Source organism: Oncorhynchus tshawytscha, linkage group LG20, assembly GCF_018296145.1.
Source record: "Oncorhynchus tshawytscha isolate Ot180627B linkage group LG20, Otsh_v2.0, whole genome shotgun sequence".
Lineage (NCBI taxonomy): Eukaryota > Metazoa > Chordata > Actinopteri > Salmoniformes > Salmonidae > Oncorhynchus > Oncorhynchus tshawytscha.
This window is the reverse complement of record NC_056448.1, coordinates 7,399,082-7,420,481: the sequence shown is the minus strand read 5'-3', so window position 1 is coordinate 7,420,481 and position 21,400 is coordinate 7,399,082. Positions and strand designations below refer to the sequence as shown.

The window sequence follows — 21,400 nt, the reverse complement described above, 5'->3', positions numbered from 1 at the left end:
CAAGTCTGACATTTCCCTATTCCGACTAACACTTCAATGCAGTTTAAGATTAATGTGCAACAATGTGACATCAAATTTAAGTTCTGTATGGTCAACATACAGTAGGCAATAACATGGAGCCTAATGATATTTTTAAGATTGGTCAAATTAGCCCATAGGCCTATTCTTAAATCCAATATATGTAGGTGGTGGACTGCCCACCGTTTTTATTTGCCAGCTAGGTTTCCATCCAATTTGCGACAGATTTTCATGTCAATATTCTAAAATCCGCATAAAAACAATTGTACATTTTCCCCACCTGAGACATTTCAATGATATTGACCTGTTGCGGATTAAAAGGCTGTGCGTGATGACGTAGTTTACATAACTTTTGCTTATGTACAGAATACAAGTTACATTTCTATCGTGTTTACCTCTACTGATGGTTTGTGTTGTAGGCCTATTGCGAATGCGCACCGTGGTCTTGCCACATGCGCTTTAATCAACAGCTAGCAAATACGGTGCGGGTAGGATAGCCTACATGAGAATATTCTATATATTCAAAAGGCAGCCAAGCCTCGATCAATTCTCCAGAATAAGACGCTCGATATTTATTGGAAAGTAGCATCGATCACGGCGTGCACTTTCACCACCTTGTGAAGTTAATAACACATATGTAACTTAATCTGTAGCCTAAACTGCATTTTTTTCAGAGTCGTGGTGGGAGGACCACACAACATATCGTATAACTAAGTTTACGTCGATATGATTCGTATATCAATATTTCCGTATAAAGCCAAGGCGTACCATCGCCATTTCTCGCATCATTCATTTTATCGACCGTCTGGTGTTTGTTGTCGACATTTGGAAAGTTTACCGAAAAATGTGCTGTTATCTGGCCTATCGGGAAATGTTTTATCAGACATACTTTACACTCGTAAAATTGTTGGATGGAAACCTGGTTATAGTAACGTGCTGGCGCGACATGCCCTCATGAGCCTTTCCCATCTAAACACACCCTCTCCTAACGTCACATGGATCGGGTCTTGAGTGTAGTTGCGTTACGCCAGCACAACACGGCAGCTGCAGCAAGAATGGCTAGAATTGTGTCAAAATAAGAGTCCTCTACTACGAGAGACTGTCCGACCCTCCTTCACTCTCATGGGCCAACACTTTTTAAATTTGGTGAAGATGATTACGATGTAGATTAGCATGATGTGGGAAAATGCAAATAAAGACTAGGATGAGTGATGAAGTTGAAGAATGAAGAGGGTGTATGAAGAAAAATGTTTTACATGTACTTTTCTGTGTGGAGCACTTTTATTTGGAAGGCTCTTGCATTTTTGCTGCTAGGTTCACATAGGTTACAGAGTAGCCTGTATTCTGTACATCATGAAATTATAAGATTGGACAAGCAAAGGTGAGAATATATTTTTTTATAGCAAAGTTAGACTATTTTCAAGAAGACAAATTCAAACGCACCATATTGTGGCATGAGATACTTTTTTTGATATTCCCGTGCAATAATGGAATTTAGTTTTTTATACATTTGTGGCGATATGGAGTAAAAGTCCGCCATAGTCACCCACCACGCCCGGAGTTCAACATTTGGAGGTAAAGATGTGCTGGTATTTAATTATTCATTCTACCACAGATTGACTGCTACCCAATTTGGCTGCTACTGCATTTCTTTGGAGGACCGCAGTTTATATAAAAAGAAAAGAACGTGGTCTATTTCTGCCAAAGGTTTTTTTTTTTTTTTTTTTTTTTTTTTTAAATCTGGGAATTGCATTTGCGTTATTATTGCGCTTGGCTTTTACTGCCTAGTCTGTACGGCACTGTACTGAACATTCAGGCTGTGCTGAGGGAAGTATTTTTAGAAATATAAATATCTTTAAAAATTATAATTGTTTTCTTTCACTTTGGGAATATAGGTTTACCTCTTCGACCCAAAAGTAGCCAAAGTGTTTTCAAGGGAGTCATGACTTTGAACTCCATAGGGGCCTGTTGCCTCAGCGAAGAGGGAAAGGAGGCTCGGCGGATCAACGACGAGATCGAAAGGCAGCTTCGCCGGGACAAGAAAGACTCGAACCGCGAGTTCAAGCTGTTACTTCTCGGTAAACTAAGTTCTGAATCCCACTCAAAGCACTGATATGACATTGAAACAATGTTTAAAATAATGATACATTGTATGACTATCATTGTTACACGGTTGGCTCTGTTATTTCAATGTACACGCCGATAATACACTTGGCAATTTTAATTTATATTCAAATTAGATATTGCCAAGAAAAACTATGTTTATTGTTGTGCATTGCCTTTAGTACTCTTTGATGTTTATATAACTTGAATATGTCCTGACTCTCTGAAGTCACTAAAGACCCCATGGCACTTATTGCAAGAGTAGGGGTGTTAACCCCGGTGTCCTGGCTAAATTCCCAATCTGGCCCTCAAACCATCATGGTCACCTAATAATCCCCAGTTTACAATTGGCACATTCACCCCCTCCTCTCCCCTGTAACTATTCCCCAGGTCGTTGCTGTAAATGAGAACATGTTCTCAGTCAACTTACCTGGTAAAATAACGGATAAATAAATAAACACAACCAGCTCAGCTTGCTGGGAGTCAAATAAATGATAACTTAATGAAAGAATGCTGACAGCAAATGGGCCAATATAGTTTGTTAGGCAACTAAGGAAGTGTTACAATTGCTACAATAAACACTAGGTTGTTAAATTGCAGAGGGGGACACATTTCTTAGAAATCATCGACTCTTGTCATGGATCACCACCCATTTAAATGAGTAGATCAGAAATCTATTCCAGTGGCATACTGTACATACAATGCACACACAGTAGCCAAACCCTCCAACACTTTTGTATCAACATTTAATGGCCAACACAGTCCCTCTCTTCCATAGCAGGTGACAAATTGCAATTGCTTTAATCTAAATTTAACTTATTCATGAAATTAACAATATAAAGATGACACTATTATAAGCTTAAAATGTGCCTCACTTTCATCAGCAACCTCCGGCTACTGTGTGGGTTAGTGAGAACAGAGCCACTGCACACATTAATGGTGTTTAAAAGTAGGGATTTAAAAGTGAAACTGAGTTCATCTCCGAGCTTTTTTTCTCCCCAGGGACTGGTGAGAGTGGGAAGAGCACCTTCATCAAGCAGATGAGGATCATCCATGGGACGGGCTACTCTGAGGACGACAAGCGAGGCTTCACCAAGCTGGTGTACCAGAACATCTTCACTGCCATGCAGACCATGATCCATGCTATGGAGACCCTGCAGATCCTCTACAAGTGTGAAGGCAACCAGGTAACCCTTTTGTTGTTTATTGTATACCGACTTTTCCCGTTTATTGTCAACATTTGGTGTTGGTCGCCCACAAGTCTGTTGGTGAGGAGTTTTTGCACCATAATACATTTTATGGACCTGTGTTTTTCTAGACCTTGACACCTTGTAATCTCACCTGGAAAAACTATGAGCATTAGTCATAGCCTCTAGTCTAGAGCAGGGATATTCAACCTCGGGTCTGCGGACCACTAGGGGTCTGCGGAGGTACTGCATGAGGTCCCAAAAATAAAAACATAAAAAGTATATTCCCCCCAAAGTTTTTATGAATATCGCTAGCAATCACATACTAAACACATTTTGAATTACATACCTACAGTATAAAATAGGAGACTATCTTATTTCTAATGATAACTTTAGTTCTTAATTCCTAATATTGAGCGAATTACATTCATTGGAGCTATTTACACTCACTGGAGTACCTGACATAGTCTGTTAAAAAGTACCTGTGAGCACCAATCGCTGCAAAATAATGAATAACTATCTACCATGTCTATTCATTTAAAAATGTTGATTAATTCTCCTTGCCATTATCATTCACCTTATTATAAAACATGAAACATATTTCTAACGTATGATCGGGGTCCCTGGGCCGCCGGTTTGGCTGGGTGGGAGTTCCTGGGCAAGAAAAGGTTGAAGACCCCTCGTCTAGGGGCTTTCTGGCAGGTCACATTGTCAGAAAAAACTCCCGACCCTAGCTGTAATGGCCAGGCCCATGTTTGTTCAGACCTTTTATTCGTTTCTAGAGGCTCTATGAGGCTTGTAGTAAAGGGGTTAGTTGATGCCATTATGATATATGTAACTTTGTTTACTTTCTGCCTAGTTGGTGATGTCATTAGTTTACTGAGCAGGATGACAGACAAGGTCTTGTAAAAGGTACACATGATTGACTGTTGGCCCACACATAAAGTAGGGAATCTCCACGAGAGAGACAAATATACTTTGCTGACCTTTCTATCCCGCAAAACCTCCATATAATAATCATACAAATTCACTGCTATGTGCTGCCTGCCTCACACTAACACCCATTTCAATTCTAGATAGGTTTGGGGCCAAGCTAACACAATCCCTTGCCTGCCATTTACAAGAATGTGATCACTCAGACAAATGCCTCTCTACGTCTCTCAAGTAATGATCTCTTTCCCCTTCTCTTTGTCTTTCTCTCACCTTTTTCAGGGCCATGCAAATATTGTCATTGAAGTGGACGTGGAGAAGATCACGTTTACAAATCCGTACATTGACGCCATTAAGAGTCTATGGAATGACCCAGGGATCCAGGAATGCTATGATCGCAAGAGGGAATACCAGCTCTCAGACTCTGCCAAATAGTGAGTAAAGCAGTCACCATTACCCGCCTCTAGTCTAGACTGCCAAACAGTGACTAGACACAGAGACCAGTAAATAACTACTCCCTAACTCTTGCCAAATAGTTTCCCCTGTGTCCAATACCAGTTATGTTAAGAAACATCTCATTCTCATACATAACAGGCTGTGCAGATTTAGGTAAGCAATGAAGAGGTCCAATGACCAGATTGCTTCCTATTGTGATACTCGGGTGAAAGATTACATATCTTATGACCTCTGTGTTTTTCTGAGAAGTGATATAATGAGTAACAGAACTGTAAACAGAATAATAATGATACTAACCCCAGCCCTCTCATGCCCTTTCAGCTACCTGAATTCACTGGACCGTATAGCTGAGTCATCTTATGTGCCGACCCAGCAGGATGTGCTCAGGGTCCGGGTCCCCACCACAGGCATCATCGAGTACCCCTTTGATCTCCAGAGTGTGGTCTTCAGGTAAACATCCACATAGCCTACTACCGTCTCCCTGTCTGGTGAACACGAGTAATCAAGATTATCCTAGAAGATTAAACTGTTATCAGAGGCATCATTTTGATTTACTCAAATACAAATTGACATTGTTCCATGCTTTACAGTTCAGTACATAGTAATGGCATTTTAATAACTCATCATAACCCATTAGAAAAAGAGTTTACTCTGTATTCTCTATACCTGCTTGTTGAGCGTTTTCCCCTAAACCTCATCGTGCTGTGCTGCTGTTCTCAGGATGGTGGATGTGGGTGGTCAGAGGTCCGAGAGGCGGAAATGGATCCACTGCTTTGAGAATGTCACCTCCATCATGTTCCTGGTGGCTCTCAGTGAATACGACCAGGTCCTGGTAGAGTCTGACAACGAGGTGAGTTTGGCCATTGCGGTTTCAACAGTCCAAAGCATTATGATGTTCTTAGAGGACATTGTATCAGTCCACGGCAGCCATGTTGGAGCCTCCCGGATAATGCCGACCAATGATAGTCAGCTAAATATTGACCATTTTAAACTGTGCTAACCAACTGTAATGCTTGAACTCGTGAATGGGGTAGATGGACTGCTAAGAGGCAGAAGCATGACATCTTACTAGAAAGTTGGACAAACTCTCTGCCTCTTGCTATCTCTCTATGACTGGCTCTGTTCTAGTGGAGGAGAGGATCAACCGAGAAAGACAATCAATCAGTCAGTCCTAACACAGAGACACATTGTTCCAGCGCTAATGTTTAATAAGCCACAAACCTGTTATGTGAAGATGACCCAGATTTCCCCAACCCCCCCCCAGCTGATCTCCATTCATACTCATTCATAGGGTTGGCGTTGGACCTTGCCTGCTCCCAGATCTCTACTTTAGCCAACCCCTCTGACTGTTGTTGCACGACAACTCCGATAGTTGTAGGAGTTGGCTAAATGCACATACAGATCTGGGACCAGCCTACATGTTCTCTTGAGAAATTCTTTGTTGTTGAGAATACCCTCTGCACTGTTTGAATTTTTTTTTTGTAACACACCTACTACTTGAACTGGACTTTGACCAACTCAGGGTTTTTGCTCAGTGTTCACCTGCAGGGGGAGCCCTTCAGTCACTGTAACAAATATTGGAACACACTCGAAGCCTGGCTGTTGCACAGTATTTGCATCATGCACAATCACTGCAAAGTAATTGTCCACACTGACTGTGTAGATCAGTGGGTCCAACACCACCTTGATGGAATAAGAATAGAAATGAGTTCAAATACCAGTAGTCTCTTTAACATTGTGTGTGTGTTCATTTTCTTTACACAGAATCGAATGGAGGAAAGCAAAGCATTGTTCAGGACAATAATAACCTACCCATGGTTTAAAGATTCCTCAATCATACTATTCTTAAATAAGATTGACTTATTGCAGGAGAAAATCTTGTTCTCACATCTGGTGGATTACTTCCCTGAATATGATGGTAAGAAGTCCTTCTTTTCATGGACCTAATGACAAGAGCTTCATTTTCATGGACCAGCTAAATGCGATCATAAGCTACCAATGCAAAATGGATTAGCATTCAGTGATCGTATTACTGATATAGTGTATAGATAAAAACACCCTAAATAAACCCTATTAATAGCATACTCACCATAAAGTATTGTATATACGATGTAGCCGTCTAACATCATTTACATGACCTTGCCCCTTATGGCCTATAATCTATCCTTGAAGGTGCAATTTGCAAACTCTTCTGTGGCCACAGAAGGACATTCACAAACAATCATGTTTAAACCTCAAACAGCACACACACTGTTCCAGTTAAGGCAATCGGTGGGCCGTACACTTTCAAAGACCATCCTCTTCAGTCCTGTTGGGCCAATACCTTGTTCCATTAACCGGAAATGAAACAATATTTAATATGTATCGCTTTAGACCGATATAATAGTAAAAAAAAAAAAGCATCTGTCATAATTTCATGCATCATAACTAATCGTATCTCCTCCTCTCAGGACCCCAGCGGGACCCACAGGCAGGAAGAGAATTCATCTTGAAGATGTTTGTGGACCTGAATCCAGATAGCGATAAAATCATCTATTCCCACTTCACCTGTGCCACCGACACGGAGAACATTCGATTCGTCTTTGCCGCTGTCAAGGACTTCATCCTGCAGCTGAATCTCAAGGAGTACAACCTGGTTTAAAGACTCCCGTCGACAGCATTTACAGACTTTTAATGCAATCTGCTCCAACAGCTGCAGCAAGAGACCAGGGCCCCCGGAGCCATAGTACAAACTTCTTCAGTATGACTGGTTGTCTTCCACTACGCTGAAACCCTACTACCCACAATGGGAGTTGAAGACTGCATCTACAGAGCATTTCCATAAATGGCTGGATTATTTCCAATGGATTTCAACTGCTCACCCCTGCATTTTGTTTTAAACGGGCATCTTTGATTTTGTTCACGAGGTGTGTCATGATGATGAATAATACGGTGCCTTTTTGAGGAAAGATGATTCTGGTGTACATTGAGAGTTATTAGGAAATCTTTGTAAACCATTCAAAACACATTTATAACAGTGTAAACACACTTCAGATGAGAGTTAAAGTGCTTTGATGCGCCACCTGTCTCTCTGAGGACTGTTGACCCATGGCTCTCTTGTCAGAGAATGTCTGGTTGACATTTAGATAACTGCTATACAGCTCTTCACCTAATATCCTCCAGTGGGTCACAGTCGCAGTCTATACATTGTTTACGTATTTAAATGAGTAGTCATTCTCTGGGTCAGAGGATAGAATAAACAATCATAATCATCACCTAGGACGTGTAACCTAGCATACAGGTATTATTTGCACAATTGACACATTTTGTTTTCCTATTGGTGTATACATTGTAAGTGGGGCTTATGTGTTGCCAAAATAGTATTACCTCTATTGACTGAATAGCCTGTACTGAAGTGTGAAATCTGAAGCGGTACCACCACATTTTTAGCTGAAATGTGTTTGACTATCAACACTTTGCAGTTGTAATACTGTATACGTCAACTACCAGTGTTATAACATAACTATATTTGCCCCCGCTAAACAGAGCATCATGATACTGTTCCTCATCCAATAAGGGAATGTTATCCACTTAGACAAGGTCTATCGTTGATCCGTAACATTGCTTTTTGTCGGTCCTTTGTATTCTCAGTGGAGATGTACTGTATTGCTTTGGCACAGTTTCAGTTCAGGGACAACTTTGATTAGCGTTATTGAGTCACTCTCTGGTTTCAAGATCCTTTGTGAAAAGGGCTGAAAATGATTCCCCATATTGTGTGTGTCTCTCTCGCGCTCTCTCTCGAGATATATATATATATATATATATATATATATATATATTGCACTTTGTAAATACAAACTGGTACAGTGACTTCCTGTGTGTTCTCTTGTTTCAAGGTCCCGTAAAATGAAAAGTGTTGTAATTCTTACCTGCTGAATGAGAACGTTGGGTCCAATGACCTGCTTTGAACACATGCGTTCATTTCTTGAATCATATATGTAATATGAGAGTACAAATAAATACTAATCAGAAGGTTCTCTGCACTATTTCATTTGTGTCAATCAATCTGTCGTTACGTGCCATTTTTAAAGTCGGTTGAAAATAAAGCATATATATTTTGCTTTTTTGTCAAATTATTTTTGGAGCAATGTACATGTTTTGAAATTGTGATGGAATAAATCATTCCAATTTGCGCAACATCTTTCTCTGTGTTTTTTTTGCACTACGGTGTATATTTGTGTGATGATTGCCACAGAATCTATGGCATAGAGGGAATGCCATAGATGGTGTTGGAGGATTACACTGCCACTCATTGTTTGTCATGGGTTTTAATGTCTGCCTGCCTTCTCTCCCAGCTCATCTGTGAGAGTTAATGCACTCTAATCCTTTCAGTGATATCCATCTGGTCAAAGACAGCATGGCTGCAGGGAGAAATGTACTGCTACTGATTTAGAGAGCATATTTTCTGTTGTGGATACAATGTGGTTCACATTGACAGGGACATGAGTGTAGGCCTATAGGATGTGTGTGTCAGCTTCATATTATTTGCACCAAGGAGACCCGGGTGGCTGCTATCATAGTAACACTTTCCTGTAGTAGGGCTAGGCTACTCCTTTTATGATGTCCTTGTTTCATTGTTCAACTGGCAGGCACACACACGCCTATAAACCCAATGTGTTTCAAATAGCAACAGATCAACCCAGCCTGTGTGGCACTGGTGAGAAACCTTCCCTACTTGGCACAGAATACATGCGACATAGTGGTCAAATTATAAAGAAATACAACATAACTTTTTGTGGGCGGGTTTAGTTTACACACTACTCCAGGTTTCGTTTACTAACCCAGACAGTATAGGCCTAATTAGAGAATGTAGCTTCGGTAATTTACCTCACCTTAACTCACTGGCTTTACCTGCACGGTAGGAATGCGACCCGGTCAGACCGCTCAGCTCTTCATACAGGTAGAATGACTTCTGAATTTTGAAAGTCCACCTGTTACGAGAGAGAGGACGTTCTCTCTCAGGGAGGTCGGTTGGAATATAAATCATTTATCCATCTACCTCACCTGAAATACGGACAGCTACAACACAGCACCAATATGGGCGAATGCTGTATGTCAGCTGAAGACTCGGAGAGACTAAGGATACACCAGGAGATTGAGAGACAGCTTCGCCGGGAAAAAAATGAATTTCACCGGGAGAAAAAGTTGTTGCTTTTAGGTGAGTCATGGCGTATGCTATCATGGGTAATTGGTCATTCAGCGGGACCTACAACTTTTGCGCTTGGTGTGCCTATTCAACTAGGCTAATTCATGTTGACCGAGTTATGACATCAAATAATTGTTATAGGAATAGCATAGATAGCGTTTCCAACAATTATTTGGATCTTGCTAATGAAAATGTGTCTTTCCTCAAGTGGTATAGCCGTACCACCCTCCTCTGTGCGATGCGCGTTAGTGTAAACCTGGCTATAGATCAGGTATTCCCAAACTGGGGTACGCAATGCCGTCGGGGGTACGCCAAATAAAAATGTGATGAAATAAAAATGTGATTCACATTTTTTTTTAAACCCCCCAAAAGTATCGTTCTTTTTTTCCTTCATATTTTCAAACAGTCCATTTATATTTTCCAACGGGGCTATACACTCGGGTGAGGTTTTTTTCTCGCCTGAGTAGCCTCGCTTCACTGCCAAAAATAAATACAAATTAAACAGCGAAATAACAATATAAATACATGTTGCCAAGTCAAATAATTAACAATAACAATAATTAACATCCAATCACATCAACTGTTACTCTCTCGCGGGAATTCCACTAATTCCATGTTGCCAAACGTTCCTGCTGCTCTTTCAGATTGTTCGAAAATTGGTAAGTGGTTAAAAAAAGTGAGGCCTGCGTCCATAGAGACACATACCAGCTCTACGGGTAGTACTGCTACTACCAGCAGTACTACACCTGCCACTTTCGACTACACAAATTGTTCTGCTTCCACGAGCACATCCAATGCTAGCATCAGTAATTCTACATTTGTTGTTAGCCCAGCTAGCATGGACACTTTAGGAATCTGATGCAGCCAAAGAGCTACTGCCCCCTTACCCTGGAAAGCACCGAACAACAGACATAGACGTTGGACCATCGAAGAGGCACAAATATGATGAGAACTACATTGATTTGTGGTTCACTTATATTGGGAGCAGTGCCTTTCTTCAGCCACAGTGTGTTGTATGTGCATAAGTACTATCTCACAACTCAATGAAACCTTCACTCTTGCTCCGACATTTAGAAACAAAACATGGCAATTTGAAAAATAAGCCATAGGCGTTTTTTGAGCGAGAATTAGATGACTTTCGAGTAGCAACAGATACCATTAATAAGACATGGCTAGAAGTGTCTTATATGGTGAGCTACCGAGTGGCTAGGACAGGCAAGCGCCATACTATTGTGGAGGATTTAATTATTCCTGCTGCCGCGGAAATGGCTGGGACAATACTGGAGGAAATGGCAAAATAAACTATACAATGACTTCATCAAACAACACTGTTTCATGACACATCAGTGACATGGCAGGAGATGTTTTGAAACAATTACTGCTTCGCATACAAGCCAGTGAATTCTATGCGTTACAGCTGGATGAGTCAACAGACGTGGCGGGCCTGGCTCAGCTCCTGGTGTATGTCCGTCACGTTTATTGGGGGTTAATTAAGGAAGACATCCTCTTCTGCAAACCAGGACAATAGGAGAGGATATATTTAAAGTACTGGATAGCTTTGTGACATCAAATGGACTTTGGTGGTCAAGATGTGTTGGTATCTGTACTGATGGTGCAAAAGCCATGACAGGGAGACATAGTGGAGTGGTAACGCACATGCAAGCAGTTGCTCCCGATGCCACTTGGGTACAATGCAGCATCCACCGAGAGGCTCTTGCTGCCAAGGGAATGCCTGACAGCTTGAAAGACGTTTTGGACACTACATTGAAAATGGTTAACTTTGTTAAAGCAAGGCCACTGAACTCTCGTGTATTTTCTGCACTTTGCAATGATATGGGCAGCGACCACGTAACGCTTTTACAACATACAGAAGTGCGCTGGTTATCAAGGGGCAAAGTATTGACACATTTTTTTGAATTTGAGGGATGATCTTAAAGTTTTCTTTACTGACCATAATTTTCACTTGTCTGACAACTTGCATGATGATGAGCCAATCTGGGTGATGTTTTTTCTCGCCTGAATCTAGGATTACAGGGACTTTCCGCAACTATATTCAATGTGCGGGACAAAATAGAGGCTATGAATAAGAAGTTGGAGCTCTTCTCTGCCTGCATTACCAAGGACAACACACAGGTCTTTCCATCATCATATGATTTTTTTTGTGTACAAATGAACTCAAGCTTACCGACAATGTCAAATGTGATATAGTGAAGCACCTGAGTGAGTTTGGTGCGCAATTAAGCAGGTACTTTCCCCGAAACAGATGACACAAACAACTGGATTCGTTATCCCTTTCATCCCCTGCCTCCAGTCCTCTATCAATATCTGAACAAGTGAGCCTAATCGAAATTGCAAAAAGTGGTTCTGTGAAAATTGAATTTAATCAGAAGCCACTGACAGATTTCTGGATTGGGCAGAGTATCCTGCCTTGGCAAATCGTGCTGTTAAGACACTAATGCCCTTTGCAACCACGTACCTATGGGAGAGTGGATTCTACGCCCTCACTAGCATGAAAACTAAATACAGGCACAGACTGTGTGGAAAATGATTTAAGACTGAGGCTCTCTCCAATACAACCCAACATTGCAGAGTTATGTGCATCCTTTCAAGCACACACTTCTCATTAACCTGAGTTATTCACTATTTTCGATGAACAAATAAAGTTTTATTTGTAAGATAGCTAAATAAAGAGCAAAATTATTGATTATTATTATATTATTATTTGTCCCCTGGTCCTATAAGAGCTTTTTGTCACTTCGCACGAGCCGGGTTGTGACAAAAACTCACACTCATTCTTATGTTTAATAAATGTATCGTACAGTGTGTGTATGGCAAGCTTACAATGATGGCAACAACATTTTGGGTCCTTACATACCATTTAATCGGTCAATAATAGCTAACTTGAAATCATGGATGAACAAAACAATTTCATAGTTTGGTAATCCACCATATTAATGTTTATATTAATTTAACTAGGAAAGTCAGATAAGAACAAATTCTTATGTACTATGACAGCCTAGGAACAGTTGGTTAACTGCCTTGTTCAGGCGCAGAATGACAGATTTTTACCTTGTCAGCTCAGGGATTTGATCTAGCAACCTTTCGGTTACTGTGGCCCAGCGCTCTAACCACTAGGCTACCTGCCGCCCTAACCTGGATAACGCTGAGCCAATTGTGCGCCGCCCTATGGGACTCCCGATCACAGCTTGGGATACAGCTCGGGATCAAACCAGGGTCTGTAGTGACGTCTCCAGCACTGAGATGCAGTGCATTAGACTGCTGCGCCAGTCGGGAGCCCAAAATAATAACCTGGGTGGTTTGAGCCCTGAATGCTGATTGACTGACAACCGTTGTATATCAGACCATATACCAACAGTATGACAAAACATTTTTCTCTACTGCTCTAATTATGTTGGTAACCAGTTTATAATAGCAATAAGGCACCTCAGGGTTTTTTGGTGTATGGCCAATATACCACGGCTAAGGGCTGTATCCAGGCACTCCGCGTTGCATCGTGCATAAGAACAGGCCTTAGCCATGGTATATTGGCCACCTTATTGCTTAAATATAGGCCTACTGTAAGGTAGCCTACTCTATATTTGAAAGAAACAACGTAGCCTCTAATTTACCTTATTTAGAAATGATACATTTAATTCTTTAGAAATTAGTTCAATATCTAGTCAGTGTATCACCTCTATGTTATAGCTACTGCTACCCTGACAGGACACGTTTTATGTCTCTCTGTTTCCATCATAGCTGTTTTCTGTAGAACGCCTAGACAGCTAAATAGGTATGAGTCACTCTAAACCCCATTCTCCACATATTTGACGGAAACCTGTTGAACCAGTGAGCGATTGAGCTGACACTCAGAACAAGGCTACACCGTTTGCCTTGGTGATTTTCAGCCCGGGAAAAAGATCAGGAATACCATAAGTATTATTGGCAGAGTAATTACAGTCAGGCAGAATAACAGTGGGCTACATTTTATTGATATTACTGTGTATCTCAGAATGATGTAGTTTCAATGTACTGTGCAAAATGTGTGCGAATGTGTCGTCTACTGATTGGTGAGTGGTCCTTATCATTCATCGAACAAGCTACTTGGAGAGTACCTATGACCAAGAAGCACCTATTAAAAGTCTCCCATCCTATCATTACACGTATCTATTAGCTGAGTCACCTGCATCTCGCTTCTATCCGCACTGGGAAAGAACATCTAGCACATTTTCACTCCCTGATCAGCAGATATGGATATGTGCGGTATGTTGACGTGTGGCAGTAGTTGGTCCCGGTTTGCAGTTGAATGCAACAGTCATGAGGCTAGTAGGTCAACAAGAGAGTGATTATACTGTCCGAATTTCTCACAGTTAAATAATGACTAACCACACCCTCCGGAATCCAGAGTGGCGCAGTGGTTTAAGACACTGAATCTCAATGCAAGAGGCGTCACTGCAGTATCTGGTTTGAATCCAGGTTGTATCACATCCCGACTGTGATTGGGTGGCGCATAACTGGCCCGGTGTCGTTAACTTCAATTTAAAAATGTAAAAAATGATTGTAATAGCTATATGAAGGCCTACTGCACTACTGCAAAAGTCAATTTACTACTTAATATCAAAAAATGGATTGTTCTTAGGCTATTTTAGGACGCGTTAAGCATTACATTGAAGAAAGGTCTCACCTTGTCTTTTTTTTTTTACCCCATTTTTCTCTCCAATTTCGTGGTATCCAATTATTAGTAGTTACTGTCTTATCTCATCGTTACAACTCCCGTACGGGCTCGGGAGAGATGAAGGTTGAGAGCCATGCGTCCTCCGAAACACAAGCCGCACTGCTTCTTAACACAGCGCACATCCAACCTGGAAGCCAGCTGCACCAATGTGTCGGAGGAAACACCGTACACCAAGCGACCTGGTCAGCGTGCACTGCGCCCGGCCCGCCACAGGAGCCGATAGTGCGCGATGTGACAAGGATAACAGTAACATACACCCACATGTTGCACACACACACACACACACACACACATATATATTGTACGTACACACCCATACACAGACGAATGTCTCTCCTTTTCCAGGGACTGGTGAGAGTGGAAAGAGCACCTTCATCAAACAGATGAGGATCATCCATGGGACAGGCTACTCGGATGCAGACAAGCGAGGCTTCACCAGGCTGGTTTACCAGAACATCGTCAATGCTGTTCAGAACATGATCCAAGCCATGAAGACCCTACAGATTGATTTTAAAGATCACCAGAACATTGTAAGCAGCTTGTCAACAGATTCAATGGCAGCTTGTGTTATAAATTGGCTTGTTGGTTCACAATATCCATTTCCTGGAACATCTACTCGGTGAATGGGTTTTTATTGCCATGTCTGAAGCTGTCTGTGTGTGTGTGTTCTAGAGCCATGCAGACAGACTGAGCATGGTGAAGGCAGATCTAGTGACCATACTGGAGCCATGGCAGGTGGATGCCATCAGGAGACTGTGGAGCGACCAGGGAATTCAGAAGTGCTACGAGCGCAAGCGAGAGTACCAGCTCTCTGACTCTACCAAATAGTGAGATTTACCTATAGTCTTTACTGACTTACTCAGACTAAGCTAAGGTAGACATAAATGTACACCTAACAAGTCCCAGCTTCCTGATTTTGCCAAATAGTGAGATTTGTCATGTTTATCGATTTTCTTAGACCAAGCATATATAGATAGCTAGATAGATAGAGATAGATAGACTACTGTTCAAACGTTTTGGGTCACTTAGAAATTTCCTTGTTTTCCTGGCCAATTAAAAATAAAATATTAAGATGGTCAAAAGAACACAGACACTGGACAGAGGAAGATTGGAAAAAAAGTGAAATGGACAGACAAATCTAAGTTTGCGGTGTTGGATCACAAAGAAGAACATTTGTGAGATGCAGAAAAAATGGAAAGATGCTGGAGGAGTGCTTGATGCCATCTGTCAAGCATGGTGGAAGGCAATGCGATGGTCTGGGTCTGGGATGGTCTGATGGTCTTTGGTGGTGGTAAAGTGAGAGATTTGTACAGGGTATAAGGGATCTTGAAGAAGGAAGGCTATCACTCCATTTTGCAACGCCATGCCATACCCTGTGGACGGCGCTTAATTGGACCCAATTTCCTCCTACAAAAGGACAACTATTTAGGGAAGAAGCAGTCAGCTGGTATTCTGTCTATAATGGAGTGGCCAGCACAGTCACTGGATCTCAACCCTATTGAGCTGTTGTGGGAGCAGCTTGACCGTATGAAGCGCCCATCAAGCCAATCCAACTTGTGCGATGAGCTTCAGGAAGCATGGGGTGAAATCTCTTGAGATTACCTCAACAAATTGACAACTAGAATGCCAAAGGTCTGCAAGGCTATAATTGTTGCAAATTGAGGATTATTTGAAGAAAGCAAAGCTTGAAGGACACAATTATTTAAATTAAAAATCATTATTTATAACATTGTCAACATCTTGACTATATTTCCTATTCATTTTGCAACTCATTTCATGTATGTTTTCATGGAAAACAAGGACATTTCTAAGTGACCCCAAACTTTTGAACGGTAGTATATATATATATATATATAAAGATAGATATTAATACGCATTCCACAATAAGTCAGGTATCTAGCTAGGGTGTTTAGCAAAGTATGTGCCATTGCCAATTCATTTTATTGTTATTTTCATGTCAGTTACCTGAGTGATCTGGACAGAATCACTGCCCCCTCATACCTACCCACCCTGCAGGACATCCTGAGGGTCAGGGTCCCCACCACAGGCATCATAGAGTACCCCTTTGACCTCAAGACTGTCATCTTCAGGTAAATGTCCATTGGAGTAACGGTGTCAGAGCCTTGTAAATTTGGATCTGTGAAAGCTATGTCCTGTAGTTGTCTATGTCCTGTAGAACCCTAGCTTCTACTTATTTAGTCATGTTAGATCAGTGATTACTTCGAGGAAGGGTGGAGGAAATGAGGAATGCAAGTATTCCCATGTCAGCATTTCAAATGACACCCTACAAGGTGTGCCTTATAGGGGGAATAGAGTGTCATTTGACATTTTCCCCATGTTGTCTTGATCAGGCTGGTGGATGTGGGAGGTCAAAGGTCAGAGAGGAGGAAGTGGATCCACTGTTTTGAGAGGGTCACCTCCATCATCTTCCTGGTGGCCCTCAGTGAATACGACCAGGTCCTCTATGAGAGTGCCAACGTGGTGAGGATAAACACTTTGACTCGAAAGAGCCTCTTAAGTCTCACTATTCTACCACTAACAAACAGAAATGTAGCTGTATCTTCACACAACAGTAGGCGAGTGTCAAAGTTTTTCTCTTTATATGTGATGGAGTGTGGATTTCTTTCCCTTCCAGAATCGACTAGAGGAGAGCAAAGCCCTGTTTACAACCATCATCACATACCCCTGGTTCCAGGAATCCTCCATCATCCTCTTCCTAAACAAAGCTGATCTTCTAGAGGAAAAGATTTACCACTCCAACCTGGCAGACTACTTCCCAGCATTCACAGGTTAGTACACTAGACTAGTTAGTACACTGGTTAGTTATACATGTATGTGTGTATAAGCTATAGGCTACTCCAACCTTACAGACGACTTCCCTAAGCACTATTGTTAGTCATGCCTTGATATGTGTGTGAATATCATCTATCTGTCGCATTCATAGTTGTGATTAATTCCATCTAAATTCCAGTGAATTGGAGTTCATTCCTATAAAAAAAAAATCCATATTCAAATCAAGCAACAGGAACTGGAATTGACCCCAAATCTAACTGGATTATAGGCTGCATGAAATGATTCCTAAGGCTCTAGTTTAACAAACCTGAGATGCTGACCACACCGCTCATGCGCGTGTTGATTTTGTCCACCCACACCAGACGCCATCAGGACACGCAGGTTGAAATATCAAAACAAAATCTGAACCAACTATATTCATTTGGGGACAGGTCGAAAAGCATAAGCATCGTTTCTAGTAATCTCTCCTCCTTTAGGCTTCTTCTTCTTCTTTGTATTTTATACAGTGGGGCAAAAAAGTATTTAGTCAGACACCAATTGTGCAAGTTCTCCCACTTAAAAAGATAAGAGAGGCCTGTAACATGGTGGCATGTCTGGTGGGATACGTGTGTCAGAGCTGTGTGTATGTTTACTATGGAAACAATTTGAGATTTTCAACACATTAATGTTTCTTACAAAAATAAAAGTGATGCAGTCAGTCTCCTCAACTCTTAGCCAAGAGAGACTGGCATGCAAAGTATTTATATCAGCGCTCTGATTACAATTAAGAGCAAAACGTGTCGCTCTGTTCTGGGCCAGCTACAGCTCAACTAGGTCTTTCCTTGCAGCACTGGACCACACGACTGGACAATAATTAAGATTAGACAAAACTAGAGCCTGCAGAACTTGCTTTTTGGAATGTGGTGTCAAAAAAGCAGAGCATCTCTTTATTACGGCTAGACCTCTCCCCATCTTTACAACCATTGAATCTATATGTTTTGACCATGACAGTTAACAATCTAAGGTAATGCCAAGTAATTTAGTCTCCTCAACTTGTTCAACAGCCACACCATTCATTACCAGATTCAGCTGAGGTCTAGCACTTAAGGAATGATTTGTACCAAATACAATGCTCTTAGTTTTGGAGATGTTCAAGACCAGTTTATTACTGGCCATCTATTCCAAAACAGACTGCAACTCTTTGTTAAGGGTTTCAGTGACTTCATTAGCTGTAGTTGCTGATGCGTATATGGTTGAATCATCACCATACATGGCTACACATGCTTTGTTTAATGCCAGTAGCAGGTCATTGGTAAAACATAGAAAAGAGTAGAGGGCCTAGAGAGCTGCCCTGTGGTACACCACACTTTACATGTTTGACATTAGAGAAGCTTCCATTAAAGAAAACCCTTTGAGTTCTATTAGATAGATAGCTCTGAATACACATTATATGGCAGAGGTTGAAAAGCCATAGCGATACGTTTTTTCAACAACAGGTTATGGTCAATAATATAAAAGGCTGCACTGAAATCTAACAGTACAGCTCCCACAATCTTCTTATTATCAATTTCTTTCAACCAATCATCAGTCATTTGTGTTAGTGCAGTACATGTTGAATGCCCTTCTCTATAAGCATGCTGAAAGTCTGTTGTTAATTTGTTTACAGAGAAATAGTATTGTATTTGGTCAAACAATTGTTTCCAACAGTTTGCTAAGAGATGTATTTCCAAGTGGTCTAAAGAGCCAAACAGTTTATCAACAGTCTTGACTACTTGGGAATTGCATTGGGCAGGACAAAAAACGGCCTTCATTGAGAGGAGGGGAGGAAATGTTTGGTTTTTAATCAAACAAAACAGGGACAAAACATATGTTTTTATGTTTCTAAATACGAACTATACAGGCACCAAAAGCATGTTACTGTTTTTCCATGCGCATATGGGCAGTGTGCATCACGGCTGGGTAGACTCTGTTTCTGGTTTCAAAATGAATGCCGTAACCAACCGCATTACAGCTAAAACCAACTTTTGGTTGGTCTTAAATATCCCTACCTGCGATGCCTGAAATTAGCACTTCGGATCATGTTTTTATGGACACATCTGAAATATTTCCACCCCTCCCATCTGAGTGCAAGTGAGCTGATATAAGACAGGTCAATTATCAATCGTTGTGCAACAGTTTGAAAATAGCAGAGCACTGGCTTTAACCAAGCCAGCCAGCCAGCAACAGATTGAAATTGCCAACAAACGTGTGTTTGAACACTAGCGGCGTCTTAATGCCAGATGAAAATAGAGCCCCTAGTGTATTTTACTTACGTTATTTTTTTCATACATTTCTTCTTTAAAAAGGTCCCCGGAAAGATGCAGAGTCTGCTAAGAAGTTCATCCTGAATATGTACAAAGAGCAACATATAGGGCGTCACAAATCCCTGTACAACCACTTCACCTGTGCAACGGACACAGAAAACATCAGAGTTGTCTTCAAAGCAGTCAAAGACACCATCTTCAGAGAAAACATGACTAAGTACAACCTGGGTTAGGGGTTTAGGACTCGTGTGATTTCAGATCTGTATATGGTGCAATTTCACTTTCGATTTACAGTTTTGGTACAGACATTTAAGTAACTGTGGTCTTGAATTATATGCTTTTTTTTACGATAACAAAGCCAGGGATCACAGTCATAGCACCAACAGAAGCACATCAGAATTGTTTTAATATAATAATTTCAAAACGTTAGAATCGTAACAACTCCTGAACATCTTCCATGTTACAAGATGGATGGTATCAGTAGACTATCCCATCTGTATGACATAACTACTGATGAGAGAAATACCCTGAGGAATGTTGTGGACCCTGAATCTCTGCCTGGGGTTCCTGCCATTAAGAGTTCCTTGGTTTATATTTGTGTTGTAATGTCATGTGTGTGTTTCATATATATGTTTCATGATTTACACTTTCCTTATTTTTAGGTCTTTTTAAAACTTTAAATTAATGATTAACTCTAGTCATTCAAAGGATTCTGGAGCGGTCACTAGTTTGTTGTAGTTTGTTAATGTGTGTGTTAGCAATAAATCATTCAAATCTACCTTTTGGAGAGTTCTGTCATACTCATTTCAGACAGGACAGAGATAGAAATAGAGAAATAATGCATGGTTTAATACAGTAATAGTTTATGATAGCCTATGTAATATAATACAGTTGAAGTCGGAAGTTTACATACACTTAGGTTGGAGTCATTAAAACTCGTTTTTCAACCACTCCATAAATTTCTTGTTAACCAACTATAATTTTGGCAAGTCGGTTAAGACATCTACTTTGTGCATGACACATTTTTGAGACCTCCACAAGTCTGGTTCATCCTTGGGAGCAATTTCCAAACGCCTGAAGGTACCACGTTCATCTGTACAAACAATAGTACGCAAGTATAAACACCATGGGACCACGCAGCCCTCATACCTCTCAGGAAGTAGACGCATTCTGTCTCCTAGAGATGAAGGTCCTATGGTGTGAAAAGTGCAAATCAATCCCAGAACAACAGCAAAGGACCTTGTGAAGATGCTGGAGGAAACAGGTACAAAAGTGTATTTCCACAGTAAAATGAGTCCTATATCAACATAACCTGAAATGCCGCTCAGCAAGGAAGAAGCCACTGCTCCAAGACCGCCATAAAAAAGCCAGACCACGGTTTGCAACTGCACATGGGGACAAAGATGGTACTTTTTGGAGAAATGTCCTCTGGTCTGATGAAACAAAAATAGAACTGTTTGGCCATAATGACCATTGTTATGTTTGGAGGAAAAATGGGGAGGCTTGCAGCCGAAGAACACCATCCCAACCGTGAAGCACGAGGGTGGCAGCATCATGTTGTGGGGGTGCTTTGCTGCAGGAGGGACTGATGTACTTTTCAAAATAGATGGCATAATGAGGCAGGAAAATTATGTGGATATATTGAAGCAACATCTCAAGACATCAGTCAGGAAGTTAATGCTTGGTCGCAAATGAGTCTTCCAAATGGACAATG

General features: G+C 41.1%; 2 protein-coding genes across 3 annotated transcripts; both read left to right on the top strand.

Annotated features, from left to right (window-relative positions):
* Window positions 1-1,254: 1,254 nt before the first annotated feature.
* Window positions 1,255-8,870, top strand: LOC112214471 (guanine nucleotide-binding protein G(q) subunit alpha-like). Of its 2 annotated transcripts, none has more exons than XM_024373238.2 (8): window positions 1,255-1,399; window positions 1,914-2,096; window positions 3,124-3,308; window positions 4,521-4,672; window positions 5,016-5,144; window positions 5,415-5,544; window positions 6,459-6,612; window positions 7,145-8,870. In XM_024373238.2, exons 2-8 carry the CDS (start codon window positions 1,961-1,963, stop codon window positions 7,333-7,335), a joined length of 1,077 nt encoding a protein of 358 aa, XP_024229006.1. In that variant the 5' UTR covers window positions 1,255-1,399; window positions 1,914-1,960; the 3' UTR covers window positions 7,336-8,870. The 2 variants fall into 2 exon arrangements, with proteins under 2 accessions (XP_024229006.1, XP_024229005.1); XM_024373237.2 differs by having other exon boundaries at window positions 1,258-1,593.
* A 507-nt stretch (window positions 8,871-9,377) lies between these two features.
* On the top strand, window positions 9,378-20,464 carry LOC112214472 (guanine nucleotide-binding protein subunit alpha-14-like). Its single transcript, XM_024373239.2, has 7 exons — window positions 9,378-9,891; window positions 14,957-15,141; window positions 15,284-15,438; window positions 16,573-16,701; window positions 16,963-17,092; window positions 17,247-17,400; window positions 19,729-20,464. The coding sequence occupies exons 1-7, from the start codon at window positions 9,771-9,773 to the stop codon at window positions 19,917-19,919; spliced, it is 1,065 nt and encodes a 354-aa protein (XP_024229007.1). The 5' UTR covers window positions 9,378-9,770; the 3' UTR covers window positions 19,920-20,464.
* Window positions 20,465-21,400: the final 936 nt, after the last annotated feature.

Coding starts and splice junctions, on each gene's coding strand:
- LOC112214471 (XM_024373238.2), top strand. CDS start 1,961: ATGACTTTGAACTCCATAGGGGCCTGTTGCCTCAGCGAAGAGGGAAAG. Junction 4,673..5,015: donor CTCTCAGACTCTGCCAAATA/GTGAGTAAAGCA, acceptor ATGCCCTTTCAG/CTACCTGAATTCACTGGACC. Junction 6,613..7,144: donor TTACTTCCCTGAATATGATG/GTAAGAAGTCCT, acceptor TCCTCCTCTCAG/GACCCCAGCGGGACCCACAG.
- LOC112214472 (XM_024373239.2), top strand. CDS start 9,771: ATGGGCGAATGCTGTATGTCAGCTGAAGACTCGGAGAGACTAAGGATA. Junction 15,142..15,283: donor TTAAAGATCACCAGAACATT/GTAAGCAGCTTG, acceptor TGTGTGTTCTAG/AGCCATGCAGACAGACTGAG. Junction 17,093..17,246: donor TCTATGAGAGTGCCAACGTG/GTGAGGATAAAC, acceptor TTTCCCTTCCAG/AATCGACTAGAGGAGAGCAA.